The sequence below is a fragment of the Meleagris gallopavo genome, chromosome 1 (assembly GCF_905368555.1).
Source record: "Meleagris gallopavo chromosome 1, MGAL_WU_HG_1.1, whole genome shotgun sequence".
NCBI lineage: Eukaryota > Metazoa > Chordata > Aves > Galliformes > Phasianidae > Meleagris > Meleagris gallopavo.
In genome coordinates this window covers 117181840-117197749 of record NC_139404.1, presented here as the reverse complement: position 1 = coordinate 117197749, position 15910 = coordinate 117181840, and the positions used below count along the sequence as shown (strand labels likewise).

At 40.2% G+C, this 15910-nt stretch overlaps 1 protein-coding gene across 7 annotated transcripts in view; it reads left to right on the top strand.

The window, feature by feature from the left end:
- Window positions 1–15910, top strand: part of CNKSR2 (connector enhancer of kinase suppressor of Ras 2) — a 206467-nt gene that overhangs the window by 186452 nt on the left and 4105 nt on the right. For 5 of the 7 annotated variants that reach the window (XM_085210940.1, XM_085210931.1, XM_085210919.1 and 2 more), the window contains one exon: window positions 14283–14479. In XM_085210940.1, the coding sequence (XP_085067066.1) occupies window positions 14283–14479 (197 nt within the window). Of the gene's footprint in view, window positions 1–1918; window positions 5919–14282; window positions 14480–15910 lie in introns of those variants that run through there. The other 2 variants (XM_085210952.1, XM_085210946.1) reach the window with 2 other exon arrangements.

Sequence of the window (15910 nt, the reverse complement as noted above, 5' to 3'; positions counted from 1 at the left end):
TAGATAGACACTACTGAAGAGTTTTTTGTCAAAGTTCTTTTGCATCTCTTATGCATATATAGGCAGATGTACAGATTTGTACACAAAATTAGGTACAGGTGAAGGAGAGCAAAGAGATTACAAACACAGTTATAGTTTAACTGATTTGCTCTATAGATGGGAAGTAGGAGGTTTTTTTCCTAAAACTACAACGCTTACTTCAAAAGTTTTCTAACCTGTTATCATTTAACCACATCCTTCTCTGAAAAGCAAATTTAACCATCAATTAAATGAATGTTATAAGTAGGCATCTTGTACTCACTTTAGACAAAATGAGTAATGTTAACATTCATAAGAATGTTCATTCATAACAATGTTCACAGAGAGTATGGTGAAGCACTGGCACAGGCTGCCCAGAGACACTGTGGATGCCCCATCCTTGGAGGTGTTCAAGGAGAGGTTGGGTGGGTTCCTAGACACCCTGATCTAGTGCTTGGTCTAGCATCTGGCAATCCTGCCCATGGCAGGGAGGTTGGAACTTGTTTTTTGAGGTTCCTTCCAACCCAAGCCATTCTATGATTCTGTAAGGAAGTGTACTCTCAAGTGGCAGCAGTAAAATAGTATATACTTTCTTTAAAAAATAAAAAAATCGACTTGAAGACCCTAACTTAAATCTGATTAGTGACTGCTGATGTGCCTTCATTATTTATAAACAGATCTCAAACAGAGGGAAATAAATAGTTGGTTCACCTTCCATGTCCTTATTCCTTCTTGATTGTGACTCAAATATCTCTCTCAAGTGAGAACTTTGTCCTTTACTATGCTTATACATTTCTCTTGAGTATTGAGACATGCTGGCATGGCTGGAGAGGCCTGCAGTGTATCCTTTAGTTCTTGCCTGGGTTGATCCCAGCCCTGATTCTCTCACACAACTTCTGATGGGTAAAGGGCCTCCCATTGATACAGGTTTGCTCAGACACAGGAGTCCTTACATCTTATTATATTTGCTGAATATATATGTGACAATTTACAGCAGGCAGGTTTTTTTTTCTACAACCTCTCTGAGAACGTCATTTGCCATACAGCTCTTTCATAATACAAGCATAAATTAATTAATAAATGCAATTATATAACTTCATTTTTTTCATAGGATTGAATTCATTTTGCATGTGAATGAGAATTGGTTTATTTTTCAAAATGTTTTCAAGTCTCATCAGTTTCATAAATTGTAGTGTTGATAAGTATGCATCACCAACAAGTCACATTACTTGTTCTTTGTTATTTGTATTTGTTCTCCTTTAAAACAAACTTAGAATAACTCTAAGCTTGAAAGGGAACCATGTGCTGGATTTTACTGAAATGTTTTGCTAATGTGTATTTTAGAATGATAAGGAAATATAACATTTCTACCAATAGGCAGAATTTCTAAACTCTACGTGTGCATCTACCCTAATAGAAATATTGTACAGTTGCTTACTATAAGAGTAAAAATAATAAGAAAATCTATTTAGAAAACCTCAAGTGTGCCTGTTAATTATATTCACCTTCAGATAAATAGGCTTGTGTCTGCTACTACTTATCTTAAGAGGTCCTAGTGAAAGGCTGTTAATGTACATTGTGGCTAATCCAAACTGGGCCGCAGCAAAATTAGCGGTGTTTAGCAATCATGCTACAAAGACCTTACCGGTATTACTGAACAGCCTTCTCAAAACAGTGTCTTATCAGCAGGATTTCTTTCAGAAGCAGTCATCTTCTAATGCAAAGTGTAGTTGGATTTTAGGTACATAAAAGCCATCCTGTCCCGCCAGCCGATGAAGGTAGCATAGTTCTTCAATGTATCCTTCAACTAGCTTCAGCAAGAAGCTGAAGTGTGGAAGAGCAGGGTTGGGATATCTGCTTAATAACATCCTAATGAAAACACCCCTTATTTATTTCATAGCCACCTTGTTTCATGGAAAGAGGAGTTTCTTTTGTCCAGATCTACCTTCCTACAGGAAACCAAACTTCCTGAGTTTTTAGAGCTGACGTTATAGAAACAGCAACCGTGAGACACCTGGATCTCCTGAAGCTGCAGAAGTGACATCTATGAGGCTGCAGGATCCACTTTCTCTTAGTGCCTTTTTCCAAGCAAATCCAAGACTGTTACTTCAAACGCCGTGACTGTTAGCGTTATAAAATAGGCTAAAATGTGAAAAGCATTCCCTTTTGCAGTCCGCTGAGCCTGCTTTCTTCACAGCTCCATCAGTCCTGCAATGTGCTGGCATGGGCTTTTGTTTCTCAAGGGTTTGGTTTGGGGTTGGTTTGGGTGTAATTTTTTTTTGTGTTTATTTGTTTGCTTGTTTGTTTTCGTTTCAATTGTATAATCAAATGTTCCCTGTTTAAAATCATAAGTTATGTAAAATTGTCTCTTGACTGCTATTCTTAGGACATCGTTATATAAACTGTTTTCCTCTCCCTTGTTCATCCTCCTCTCCCTGTTAACACACAGAATTCCCAGGAAAGCTAGGAAGTTCAGAAGAGCCTGAATTTCCTTTGAGCTCTGCAGCATTGCTCACAGTATACCTCTTTGGAAACCCATTTTCCAGTTGCTGCCGTGGGTGGACTAAATGGCACCAGTGTTTCTATCTGGAATTCTTTCCACCTGGTGCCTTCTGTCACTGAGACAACATCGTTTTTTGCTCTCCTAGACCTTTCCAGATATCCTCAGGAGTAAAAATGACAAAGCTTGGTATTTTCCTTCCTTCTTCATCCTGCCTTTTGAAAAAGTAAATTCCTTAACAAGGGATAAACAAGTCTCAACAATTAAATTGGATGTAATTTTTACATCTTTATACTTGGCCTAGTTGAACTCTTTCCCAAAGTGAGGCTTGTATTTTGTTTCTTTTAAAAAACAAAATATCCCACAGATTTTCCTATCTGAGATCTGAAAACAGTGGATTTTGAGAATCATGGAAAGATTCATACTTTATTACAAATAAGTATAATTCACAGCAAAATAGGGTATGTGCTCACACCAGCTGGGCTTTTGAAACTTCCCTGTGTGCAGAGACTGCACAAATACACAAAAAACTCTTCAGTAAACAACTTAGCAACATGCTGTTTATTTCACTCTCTCTTTCTCTTTTCTTTGCTAACATGAGTCCTCAAAGATTCATGAGTTCTCAAGTCCTAGAAGTCCTAGCTTTTGGATGTGGTTTGAAAGTCACGTGATTTCCTACTCAATCTTGCCCTTCATCCAAAGTGTCACAGTGCCAGCTAAAATAACAAAAAGAAACAGATTGCATTGTGCCTCCTCTTTTTCTATTTCAAACATGAGCTGCTGACAGGGTATCTTTCCGTGCTCATAGCATGTTTGGTGGATTTTGGGCACATTCTTTGCTTTCTTTCTCCTCATTCATGTGACCCTTTTCCAGTGTTTACAAATGAGTTCATGTCTTTTAAGTATAGAGGAAACCAACCCAAGTTGGTTAGGATGTGTATTGTTCTCGATTATTTTTTTCTTAATTAGTCTTTGTTCTGTTTGGTTGGTTTGTGGGTTTTTTTGTTGTTGTTTTTTTCTCCAAACGTATCTACAAAAAGCAAATATGGAACTTTCCACCCTAAAGACCTCTTTTGATGGGGCAAGATGTCATACCGAAATAGTGCCATGTTTCTGTCCTCCCAAGCATACATGCATGCAGATTAGAAAAGCTCTGTAGTGCTGCAACTGTATGCCAGATTTGCTATTTGCTCTTGTTTGCATGATAGTAATTCTAATATACTAATATGATATGGAAATAATGGCACATCACCGTTCTCTCAACATATTGTATCACTGCTTTATCATATTAGGCTAATACACTGCGAGAGTTGGTAGCACCTCTCCATGTCAAATCGGATCCACTTCTCTTGGCACTGAACCGATTGGACTCAAAGGTTGATAAACTTATCATTAGCGATTGGCACGACGGAGACTCAACTTCAGCCTCTTGCAAGACACCTAATGGCCTCCGTTCAGAAAGTCAATTCTTCTTGAATAACATTGGTGTTTATAAAAGAGACTAGACCTGTTAAAGCGTAGACAACCACATGCCTGGATATGAGGCCTCCAGGAAGGTGTCAAGGGCATGGCCACTCTTTTGAAGAATGCACCCTTTCCACAATGGGACTAGGCACAAGGTCAGATCCAGTCTACACGGAGCACATTTGCAGAAAATACTGCCCCGCATGGGAGAACGGAAGGGGAAGAGGGTCTTGACAGGGGAAGGGCTTTGATGTCACTCAGTTTTTTTCTGCAGACCTCAAGGAATTAAAGAGGGATTCGGCCATGGTAACACTAAAATCCTGTTGCTTTTATTGAACTGCAGTGAATCCATTCAGGCCAACCAGACAGATTGTGCCATTTAAGCGTCCTTCACTAATGTGAAGGATGCTACCTTACTGTATCATGCTAAATTAAGTGTATTCTGTCAAGTGAAGGTGTGCGCAGACCTTTCAGAGACTTCTATTTCTCTAACGATTTGTAACGCATTACCGGAGGGTACACTGACACTGGTTTGGATGATGATGGAGAAGATACCTCACGCTGAGATTTCTTATACTCTGCAGATAAACTCTTCAGTTCCTCTTTATCTTCTAGGAGTTAAACATGTGAGTGATGCTGCCTGGAGAAGCAGGCACAAAGTATTCTCTGTATAACACCCCGACTCCAGAGGGCTGTTTGGGGGCCAGTATTCGTCTGGATGTCACTCAAAGTAGATGCAGATATTGTATTTATCATTATGTTCTGAGTCCCCTATGGGTTGATGTTTGCCTCTATCTCTGTGGTTAGAATGTGGATTTTCCTTAATATATTTGGCTAAGGGTGTATTGTAATAATGTTAATGCTAATTACTTGATATTTCATACTATCTTACGGGGAGATACTTTTAAAAATGTATTTTGAAATGTTTTCTTTCTGTTTGCTCAATGTATGGTATTGCATTATGTTAATACCAATAAAATTATATATATATAGTTATATATATTTCCCTTTTATAAAGAAGTAAATTATGCTTTTTTGCCTCACAAATGAAATGTGCAGTGAATAAAATACATCATTCTGCCTTACAGCAGGTGACAAAGCTTATAATAGTTTTAATATTCTTTTTTGAAAAATAAAAAGTATAGTATGACATAAACTAGTTGGAAATTCATCAAAATGCATGTTGTGTTTCTGCTTAATGGGACTGTCACAAATCAGCCTAAGTATTTATCAATGTTGTTTTGGCATCTTTAATTTTTTCCAATCAAAAAACATACATTGTATTGCTATTATTGATTACAAAATTGTACTTTCATGACTTTGTGCCTGTTGGCCAAATAGACAAGCCCACTGAGTTTTTATGACTCTCTTGTCTGTAGGAATTGATTTTTAAATTTAATTCAGTGCTTTTTCCAATGCTTGGCAAAGGCAGAATTTATTTTTTATATAAGGTTGCCTTTGAAGTACCTGCCTCTGCCAGGGCTGATAAATCATGGCTAAGCACATAAAGGTTCTGCAACCTGAAGGATGTAATGTATCATTAAAACTCTGCTGGAATGGCCTGAAACCTGAGCCAGTCTTTCACGTTCTGTCATTAAACTCCATAATTAGTTAGAGATGAAATGTTTTGGAAATGAATTAGAGAAGCAGAAGCAAAGATGTGAATCTAAAGTATCCTTTGGCTGCCATTCTGGGTTATGCTGATGGCTTGTTTGCAGCCTGTAGCCACAGGCAAGCATATATCTGCACTAACATGAATTAGATCGTCTTCAGCTTCCTCTTTCTTTTCCCCACCCTTTCTAGCATATTGTATTGAGTATCATTGTTTTGCAGAGGCATTCAAGAGGGCTGTAATTAGCAGTCCCTGGCATTTAATTGCATACCCATTTGTTAAATATTTTTCTGTATGCCTTAAAATAAAGTATAGAAAATGGCAGTAATGTTTCTTTAATGAAGGCATTTGATTTATTCATGAAGTCAGGATTTTTGAAAGTGTTATTTTGGGCTTAATAAAGGAAATAAGCCAGTAACTTCTCAGCTTTGCCATTGTCTGTAAGGGCTGATGGTCACTTCCTTCTTTTTCGTTTCTTTTGTGTGCAAACGCGTTCTTCCTAATGCATGGGGAATAGACCTGTCTTCTGTGATTGCTGTTATGCCAGTTTTGAGAGAAAGTTTATGTTAAGGTGCCTGTATGTTCACAAGTTCATTGGGCATTATAACACACGATGACATAAGTGATGACTGGAAAAGCCATATGGCATTGCATTTCTCTTGCCATTACTGAACATACAGCACTTGTTCTCAAAAGTACTGGGCAGGGATTGAACTCTGTTCAGTGCTTACAAACCATGACGGTGTGACGGGCGTTCAGCAGCTGGTGGGGCTGCTTAAGATCTGGCAGTGCCGTGCCCTAAATAAATGTGTAAATCAGGGTGCAGATTCATTAGTCTGGGATCTAATCAGTGCAGCTATCACAACATGTGCAATTAGAAATCCCATAATAAATCTGAATATCTGAATAAATAAGACATCTTCTGGGATAACATCTTCCAAAGTATTTCAGGCCCCCTTCACAAGTGCCTCAGGAGCTGCTTCCCCAGCCGGCTGCTGTGCAATATGGAGGTAACCGAGCTGGCGGTTAAAAGACACTAGTTTGTGCCCACACTGATTTACCACATTCCTTTCATGTTGAAATTGGGATTTATACTCCTGGGTGATGCAAATGCTTTTGAAAATTTCACTCAGTGTTAGATTTTCATCCAAATAAGCAAACTTGGGATGCAGCCTGAAGTAGAGTTCATTTTCTCAGTGGATATTGCTCACCAGAAACACTACTGCTTCCATTCAGGCTTGCTTTCAGGTACCAAGGCCATCAAGTGTGACAGGTATTCCCGCTGAACAAGCATGACTGTCGCTTGATTTTGAGCGGTGAGTAATGTTGCCGGGTCCATACTGCTTGTCACTTAACTTTTCACAGCTTTGTATGCTGTATCAGCTTAGGTTTGTGAAAAAAATATTTTCCTGAAGGAGTAATTGCTTCCATATATTGCTTGCGGGATGGATCCATAGGGACAGCCTCATCCTGTTTAAAAGTCACAGCATCCCCAGAAGTATAGTGATTTATCTGCTCTGCTTCAGATCTGGCTTACCTCATACATACAAGAAGTTTTTCATTGTTTCTGAACTGAGGGGACTAAGGGGAAGCATACCACCAAAATGCAATTGCTTTGTTTATTTCACCTCAATATTGGTACCTTGCAATGAACAGTGCTTATACCGATATGTGGCAAAGAAAAATGTCAAGATACCCTTCTTTCACTGTGTTAAAATTCTCCCAGTCAGTCAGTAAAATCTGTTCAGGGAATGACAGTTAAACTGATTTCTTCGTAGGCAACTTAATGAGTAGAGCACTGTGGCAAATACCAACGGATGCAATTATAACACTGCTGCCACGAAGTTCTGCCACTGATCAGAGTTCTCTGTTACATTGAGTTATTTCAGCCTCATTCTTATGCCCTCTCTGAAACCACAGCCTACTAATATAACTTCATGAAACAGCAGGGTAGAGAGCACACAGTTGCCCATTCGAGATGCGTAAGAGCTGTCAAGAGGCTACACGAACAGAGTGAGCTAATTATTCCCTCTGTCTGTGTTTTCCCTTTGCACTAACATATTAACCCATTTACAAGCACCTGTACTTCATTGCTAAGTGGATGCTGAAAGTGCCTGAAGGTTGGTGTCAGCACGACAGTGCAGGTCTGCAGAGAGGAACTTTGTGACTCACGGTACTTTTTAAATGTTCCAGCTTTTTTCAAGCTGAGTTTGGCATCAGCCATTTTTAATAACCCATTCTGTTTGCATGGAGAACTCAAGAGCAGTGTCTGGCGTGGGCTTGCAGCAAGGCCAGCCCAAGTGTTGTGCTTCAGCGCACAGAACACCGTCTGTGGCCAATGGTGGCTCATGAGGGCAAGGTTGTGACAAGGAGCAGGCAGCCTTTCATTAGTTCACCAGAGAGGTGACCTAAGAGGAGAAGAGAGATTCACAGGGATCTACAGATGCAAAAAGAATAGTGCCATAAATGTCTAGACCTCTGATGCTTCAGCAATTGGTCAAGTATCTCTCAGGCCTTACAAAAGCTAGTGTCAGATCCTTTAAAAGTGACTGTGATCTCTAATTGCTACTGATTGTGAAATACCTTCTAAAATCTGTCCCATGGAGATGGGCTTTCCACTTCCCTGCACTGTTCACTTTATTTCAGGAAACCAGCGTATACTCATGCAGGTGAATGGTAGAATCACTGCTCTGCTAGGGAACACCAGCATAAAGCAGAGCTGGCTTGGGCTCATACCCTCAGCGAGGGAGCTCCCCCTGGACCTCTGCCTGCAGGTTTACCTAATGGGAGAGGATAGAAGCCATGTACAGCTAGCTGGTAACCATAAAGTACTGTCTCTTTAGAGGAAAAGATAGCATAAAATGTAAATTTAATACCAGTTTTCTGATCCTCCACTCAAAGCTTGATTTTAAACATTGCTCCTCCCTTTCTTGAACAAAGGTTATGGGGAGAATCTTGTGCTTTCAGGTACATGGATCAGCATTTTAATGGAGGATTGCATAAATCACAAAAGGGCAGGCAAGGAGAAGGGATAACAGAGAGAAGGGCTGCAAAGTCCAGGTGCTGCATGTTAAGTCCATAGCTTTTCTTAAGCATTTCTTCAGCTTCCTTACCCTTTTCTTCACTCATGGATAGCTCTCATTAATAGATTTACACACATAGATTTATATATATATACACTTCTATCTATATATTCACTCACATGCCATTCTTGATTTTGCCATGATGTGGAGTTAGAGAAGACACAGGTTTCTCTTTGTGCTCTAGCAAGGAAATCTGCTCCCCATGACTCAGAGCAGATGACTTAGCAGCTGGCCTCCATACAGACCTGACTTGCGTCTCCTGCTGCCACCTGCTCTGTGCCATGCACAAACACTGTGATGTGGCTGCTGATGCTCTCCTAGCAGGAGCTGATCTCCCTCGTCACTGTGCTCCCCACACTCATGATCAGAGCAAACTTGTTATACCACATGCAGTCTCCTTGTAAAATTCCATCTGCCAGTGGTTTGACCATCATCTTCCTTTGATAACGTAGAGAGGGGGAAAGCAAACACCTAGCTTTTCTGCCTGCCATCTACCCAAATAGTGTAATAAATGACTGTAATTCCTGTTTCTTTGCACCATAAGCATTTGGATGTGTCTCCCTCTTGTGCAGTTTGGAATCTAGTGATTAACCTGAACAGCAGCAAAGATGCATTTCAGCCATGTACTGAGAAACCAGAAACAACTTCTTTAGAGGCTCTCTTGTCTCCCCTCCAACAGAACTAACACTCACAAGCATTCTTTCTATCCTTTTGCTTTCTTAAATGCAGGCACATCCCTTCTACCTTCCCTGAAAACAAACAAACAAACACAAAAAACAGGAATTTGTGCTTCAGTGTGAGATAGCAATAGGGCCTGGGACCTCATCCCAGAGACCAGGGATGTTCTTGGTTTTGTTGGATTGCTAACTGGTAACCCCCAGAAGTATCAGGAAGCTTCAAGCAGGTGTGTGAGGTGAAGTGAAAAGGTGTAACATTAAAACTGGAAGCAAATCCTGTGAGATTTTTAGGAGGAAATTAGCGTATGGTTTATAATGTGATTAATGCTGTCTTCTGACAAACTTACCTCCTTAAGATCCTGGGTGAGCCAAGCTGAGCTGCTTCCCCTGCCAGAGCCAGCAAGTTCACCAAAAGGAATGAAAATGGGAGCGTGGGTTTCAGTGGAGCTGGAGGATTTCAGCCTTTTTTCATGCCTTTGCTCTCTGTCATAGACTTTGGAGCAGCTTTGCTTTCTCAGGATTTGCAGAGGGCGGTAATTTTGTTCAAATGCAGGGCTAATTGCAAGTGGAACAGTGGGTGGGCGTGTGCATGCAGGAGTTACACAGAGAAAAGCATGTCACTAAGCTGTGAAAGCAGGAAACAGCAGAGGATAGCAAAAAAAAAAAAAAAAAAAAGAAAGCCATTAGAGCAGGAACTGTGTCGGGATGAGGAGCCTGAAGATGATGGGAGGAGTCTGGATGGAGTTGGGAAGTTGGGAGACACAGGCAAAGAACAGAGAGGCCTACAAAGGAGAGTTACAGCCCTTGAAGAATCTGCCTTTGACAGCACAGCAGGTGACAAAACTTGTGATGAATTTTGTTGTAGAATCCTAGCCTGGGTAGCTGTGTGCATCCATAGCCCCTGGTGCAATCATTGGTTCTGATGGTACCTCACTGAAAGGGAGATGCCACACAAGCTCTCAGTGGCTCAAGATTTTACAGGGAAAGCGAGACACAAAAGTACTGGAACGTCCACTGAAAATGCCAATGTTACTCCATTTAAAGCAGATTTGTGAGAAATATAAGCCCAGGGATTACCTGTGTCCAGATGCATTAGCCAGATGGGTTGCAGCAGGGACTTCCTACATGTCCCTACTTCAGGATCATCTTCGTGAATCATTAGCTCACACAGAACCATCATCTTTTGGTCCACGTAAATACCAGCACTGATGGTTTCTCTCTGACCACTTTTCATTCAGGTACCTGATGTTCCTATTTACTGCTCTTATTGTTTTTTTTTTTTAGAGGGAAATAATGGAAAGATGAACAGCCCAGTAGAGCAAGGAGGTGGTTACACAGCTATCCTCACAGATTTCAGGGCAGAGTCATTCTAAAAACAAAGAGCACAGTACTAAAAATCCCACCAGTCTTTCCTGAATGCCACAAACCCAAACCATTCCTGACCTCCTACAGTTTCACTCACTCAGCCACAATCTGTAATATCCTCCCCTGAGAAAGTATAAAAGTAGATAAAAATATTCACAGCATCTTAAGAAGTGTATGAGTTTTGAAACTATTCCATAGTGGAAAGCAGTAAAAAAAAAAGAAAAAAAAAAAGAAAAAAAAAAAACAGCATTTACTAGAATGTAATAGTCCAATTAATAAACTAGAGCTGTTTTTCAGCTCCTGAATTTAATGCAAAAGGTTTTGCCTTCTGTTGGAGACAGAGCATAAATTTTGTTATTTCAAAACGTAGAACCTGTGTATTATTGTAGTTGGAAGATGTGGTTCTGAATTTCAATCTCGTGTGCTGCAGAGTTTATACAACTTTTTTGCCTCGAGGTTATAGAGTTGTTCAAGACTTAGGTCAAGCAGAGTGCAAAAGTATTGATTCAGAAAGAGACCCTCCTTTCTAGCAGTGTGTGGAACAACCATGTACCTTTGTATTCAGAGAAGCAAGGTGGCTGGAGAGATGCAGCCTATGGCTCAGCAGCCATGTCAGTGTGAATAACCACCTGCTGCACTGGCTGCTCTTCTGAGGTCATCTGCAGATCACATCAGGTCATGTTTTCTGCTTAAAGGTGGCATTCTCTGAGGTCTTATTTCCCCTTATGAGGAAAGCCTTGCTGTAATAGCACATCACTTGCATAAATATACACTAGATTAAGAAAATAATAAGAAAAAACCATACTTTTAAATCTCAGCTGTATGTCTCATCAAGTATTTCAATTCCTTTCTGGCATGAAGGGTTTCACGAACGCCCACAGGAAATCAATCAAAGCCTTTAGCAGAAGGGTGAGGGAGAGGAGATTTGTCTCTAATCTCATTCCCGCCTACTGAGGGCCTACTCCAGCCACCGAGAGCAGCAGCAGCATCACTTTCAGTGTTCCTCTGGAAAAATTAAGCACTTGGCATGTGTTATTGTGACGCCCACAGCCTTCACCCCAGCCGTGGGTGGATTGAAGCAATCTCTTGCCCTGCTTCAGCTTCCTGAGCATCAGCAACAGAGAGGCACTTAAAAGCAGGGACCTGCTCTCTGTCTCCCCTGTTCTTGCCTTCAATAGCAAATCCCACTCCTTCTTTTCCACACTGCCTGTAACTACAGCATTGTGATGACAGAACTTGGGAGAAGCAGCCAGTGGGTGGAGGAGAAGCATGGATGTGTTTTGGAGACCCTCCGGTCAGTGCTATGAGAGGGCAGCAAGGCTGCTGCTTAATCCTGCACACATCATGCTCCTGTAGTGCCCTGCAGTGTGCTCCCATGAGATCTCAGAGTTGGTCCCTTTGCCCATCTGCAGCCTTTCTGCTTAGCAGCAGATGTCAGGCCTGAGGAGGGGAGCCCAAAGGAGCACAAGGCAGGGCAGTCCTCCAGGCTGGTGTGTGGCACAGGGAGGGAGGCCGTCCCAGGCCCTGCAACCTGGCATTTGCATCTACAGAAGCTGTGTTCATTGAAGGTGCTTGTCACCCCAGATGCAACCTTGAGTTTCAACTCAAACTTTGTTCTTCTCTGTGGTTTTAGATAGCCAGTGGGTTTCACTGGCAAGTCTGGACACGGTGGCCAGTTGCTAGTGCAGGCTCCAGATAAACCTAGCAAATCAAATTAAAATGATGTGGAAACAAAGCACTGGCTCATTCCGTCAGCAGGCTTTCCCTGCACTAATCCCAAGAGCATACAACATGGTTATGCTGCTGGGAAAGAGACAAGATCTCTTTTACTTTTTGTAGAAAGTGATAAGAGAAAGAAAGAAGCAGATGTAAAACACTCCCTTGTCAAATCTAGATGTCTTTTTTTTTTTTTTTTTTTCTTTCTTCATTTTAGAAAATCCCTCCCTTTCAGACTCTACCAGCTTCAGACTGGTAGACTTCAAAGTTCAGAGACAACTGACAGAAATATCCCAACCATCAATTCTCTCATTGTTACAGGGAATTTTTAAGAAAGCATAAAAATGAAAACTGTGGAGAATTTTAACCAATCTGCTGAATGCTTTACCTATTAACACATTAGCTTATTATTGTGTTAATAAGAAAGAAATCAACCGGACAGAGCTGCATCCCATTTCTGTTTTTCTTTAAGTTCTTCTTGGACACGCAGTGATAAACAAACTCCAAAATATATATCAACTGAGGGAACCCAACACCTTTGTCAGTAAAAGGCCTCTAACTCTTCTTCATGTCTATACACCTTTAAAAAAAAAAAAAAAAAAAGCTTTAAAAACATCCTCCCACCCAAGAAAGGGGCAAATGAATAAACAGATGGGGAATGTATCGAGATTAATTGCTGGCTACAAAATTATTTGTCTGTATAAAGATCTATATGATTGCAAATACTTTTTGTGATGGAATGTGGAGATCTTGGTTCCTAAAGTTCTTGCTTGAGCCTGAGTGGTGAGTAGTTGCTGTGCTTGCATGTTATGGACTTGAAAGGGAGGTTGTCTCAAGTCACCGCTGGTAGGCATGTATGTGTCTGCAGCAATGGACAGCTGTTGTGTATATGGGATGTTGGTGTGTGAGTCGGAGCAGGGACAGAGCTGATCTCCCAGGGCTGCCTTGGCTTCCCATGATCATCACTCCGCTCATCATGGCACTTCACGGGCACTTTCCAAGTTTCTACACAGTCATAAGTGTCTTAGGGAGGAAATGGTGTATGAGAAATTGAAATGTTTTGATGCTTGGCAGATTAAGTATTTCAAAAGCTTAGAGTAACATTTCATCCCCAACTTTTATTTGAATTTGTTTCTAAAGAAGAAAAATTATGTTTTCCTTTAAAATGCTCTTAGTACTAGTCAGAACAAGCATTAAGAAACCTATAATGCAACTTGCTGCACTGCTGGGCAGCATGCTCAGATATCCAGCCTGTAATCTTCTGTTAAAACCTCCAGGTAATATCAACAGCAACAGAATCGTTGACTATTGAAAAACACTCTTAAGTATCAAAAGCACATGCCAAAAAGGACTTTTATAGGAAGGAAAATTACATCTGATCCCAACAGCACTGTCATCAGCATCATCCAAGGGCACCACTAACATCATAATCTCAGACTAAGATCAGGTCCCTGATCACCTTCTTCACTAAGACACTTCAGTGCTTCCTTTTGTTGTTACTACTGAATTACCAACATATTTAAATGCAATACTAGATATGGGATTTTTTGACAGTATGGCACTGCAAGATTACTGCACCTTGCACTGTTGCTTCTTTCTGTGTAGGTCAAGACTTTATATTCTTAAATGCCTTTCTCTTGGAGGCAATAGTTAGTGAAGGAGAAGCAGCACTTTTTTCAAGAAGCCTAGCAGGTTTGAACTATTTTCCTTATGATCTGGTTATACCAGTTAAACATTTTGCAAAAGGTTTGAGTAGACTATCATATAACTGTATTAATGATCCACTGTTCTTTTCTCTGTTTTTTTTTCTTTTTTTTTTTTTTTTCCTCCTCTTTTTCTCATTACAGTTGAAACCACAGAAGAAATAGCTGCAGATTCCTTGCAAGATTTGTACAGAGCCCTGGAGCAGGCCAGCCTTTCTCCTTTAGGAGACCACCGGATTTCCACTAAGCTGGAGTATAGGAAATCTTTTATAAAGAGATGTAGCGATCCAGTAGTCAATGAAAAACTGCACCAGCTGCGAATTCTGAAAAGCACTTTAAAGGTGAGACTACAGGGAGGAAAATCCTGCCCTAGGGTTGGATCTGACAGTATTGTATTCAGACATTAATTGTGTGTGAATGGAGCTCAGGTTGAATGTGGTTTGTGAAACGTGCATGGAAGATATATGTAACCACTGTTCTTGAAGCAGAAGAAATTGTGCCTTGGAAGAGAAGTCAAAGGGAGGAGATTGTTTTAATTTGTGCCCAGGTAAATCTCAGCTCCTCCTCTAGCTAGTATGACATCATTTTACATAAAATTAACAGAGGAGACCTTAACCACCTTTTTAATCCCTGAAAACTTTAATTTATAAAAATGCATTTACTCCAGAATTGCTAAAGTCTAAAATGGAGCACAGACAGCCTTTCGGAATGAAGTGGTACCTCTTAAAACATTTTATTATTTCCTGATTACTGAGTTTGTCTGGAAATGAACTGTGTGCTCGGTTTCTGCATAGACTGGTAGGATCATTGTGTTTAATCAGTAGGATTGATTAAATAAATAGATTGTGGTAATGATGGATTTGAAGATTTTTATCATTATTGTAAGTGCAGTGCAGCTAATTTGAACTCCCTGTCAGATTCTTTATTTGTTACAGCAGTTTCAAATCTGTACTGTTAGAGATTTCAGCAAACAATATGCTGGATTTCCCCAGGGTCTCTGTTAACTGTATTAAATTACTACATTTTAAGTCACTAGATAATTGTACAGTAGATTTTGTAACAGCTTTTATCAAAGAGAGTTTTATCAGCATTAATTAATTTAGTTTTCCATCACCTAGAGAAGCATTTAAGCAATATTATTTTCATGCTGTGAGACTCCAGCCCTGAAGAAAATCTTTCCTATGCTTACCTTTTTGCACTGTATCATCTCAATGAAGGCAACCAAAAGAACCAGGGTATGTGAGTCTTTGCTAGATTGTAGACTGATAGAAAAAGTCAGGATGCACAGGCTTTCCATGTAATTTTTACATGAGAAATTGAAGCAAAATCATAGCCATCTCAGATATGCAGAGCAGGCAGGAGGTTCACACAGAATCTACACTTTTGCACCTTGGTAGAATCACTCATACTAACAGTACGTAAGAGTTGCTGATCTGAAATATAAAAAATAACACATTTCTTGATACTTGCAGGAATTACACAGCCTTGCTGCTGTTCCATATCAGCAGCTTATCACTATGCTTAATTGCCTTTCTTGTTAGCATTTATTGATACCTGAGTTACATTTTGCCAATGGTTTTCTAAAATGGAATTGTTTCCTCCCTCCAGGGTCTTCCAAAAACAGCTTATCCCTTTAACCCAGCAGATGCCTGTTTTCATGCTTCTCTGTATCTTCTTTCTTTTAGACCAAGCAAACATAATTTGTTTATTCTCTTTCCATGAGACATATTTTCTGAAGTAGTCACCAATCTTGTTTGGACCAGAATGACATA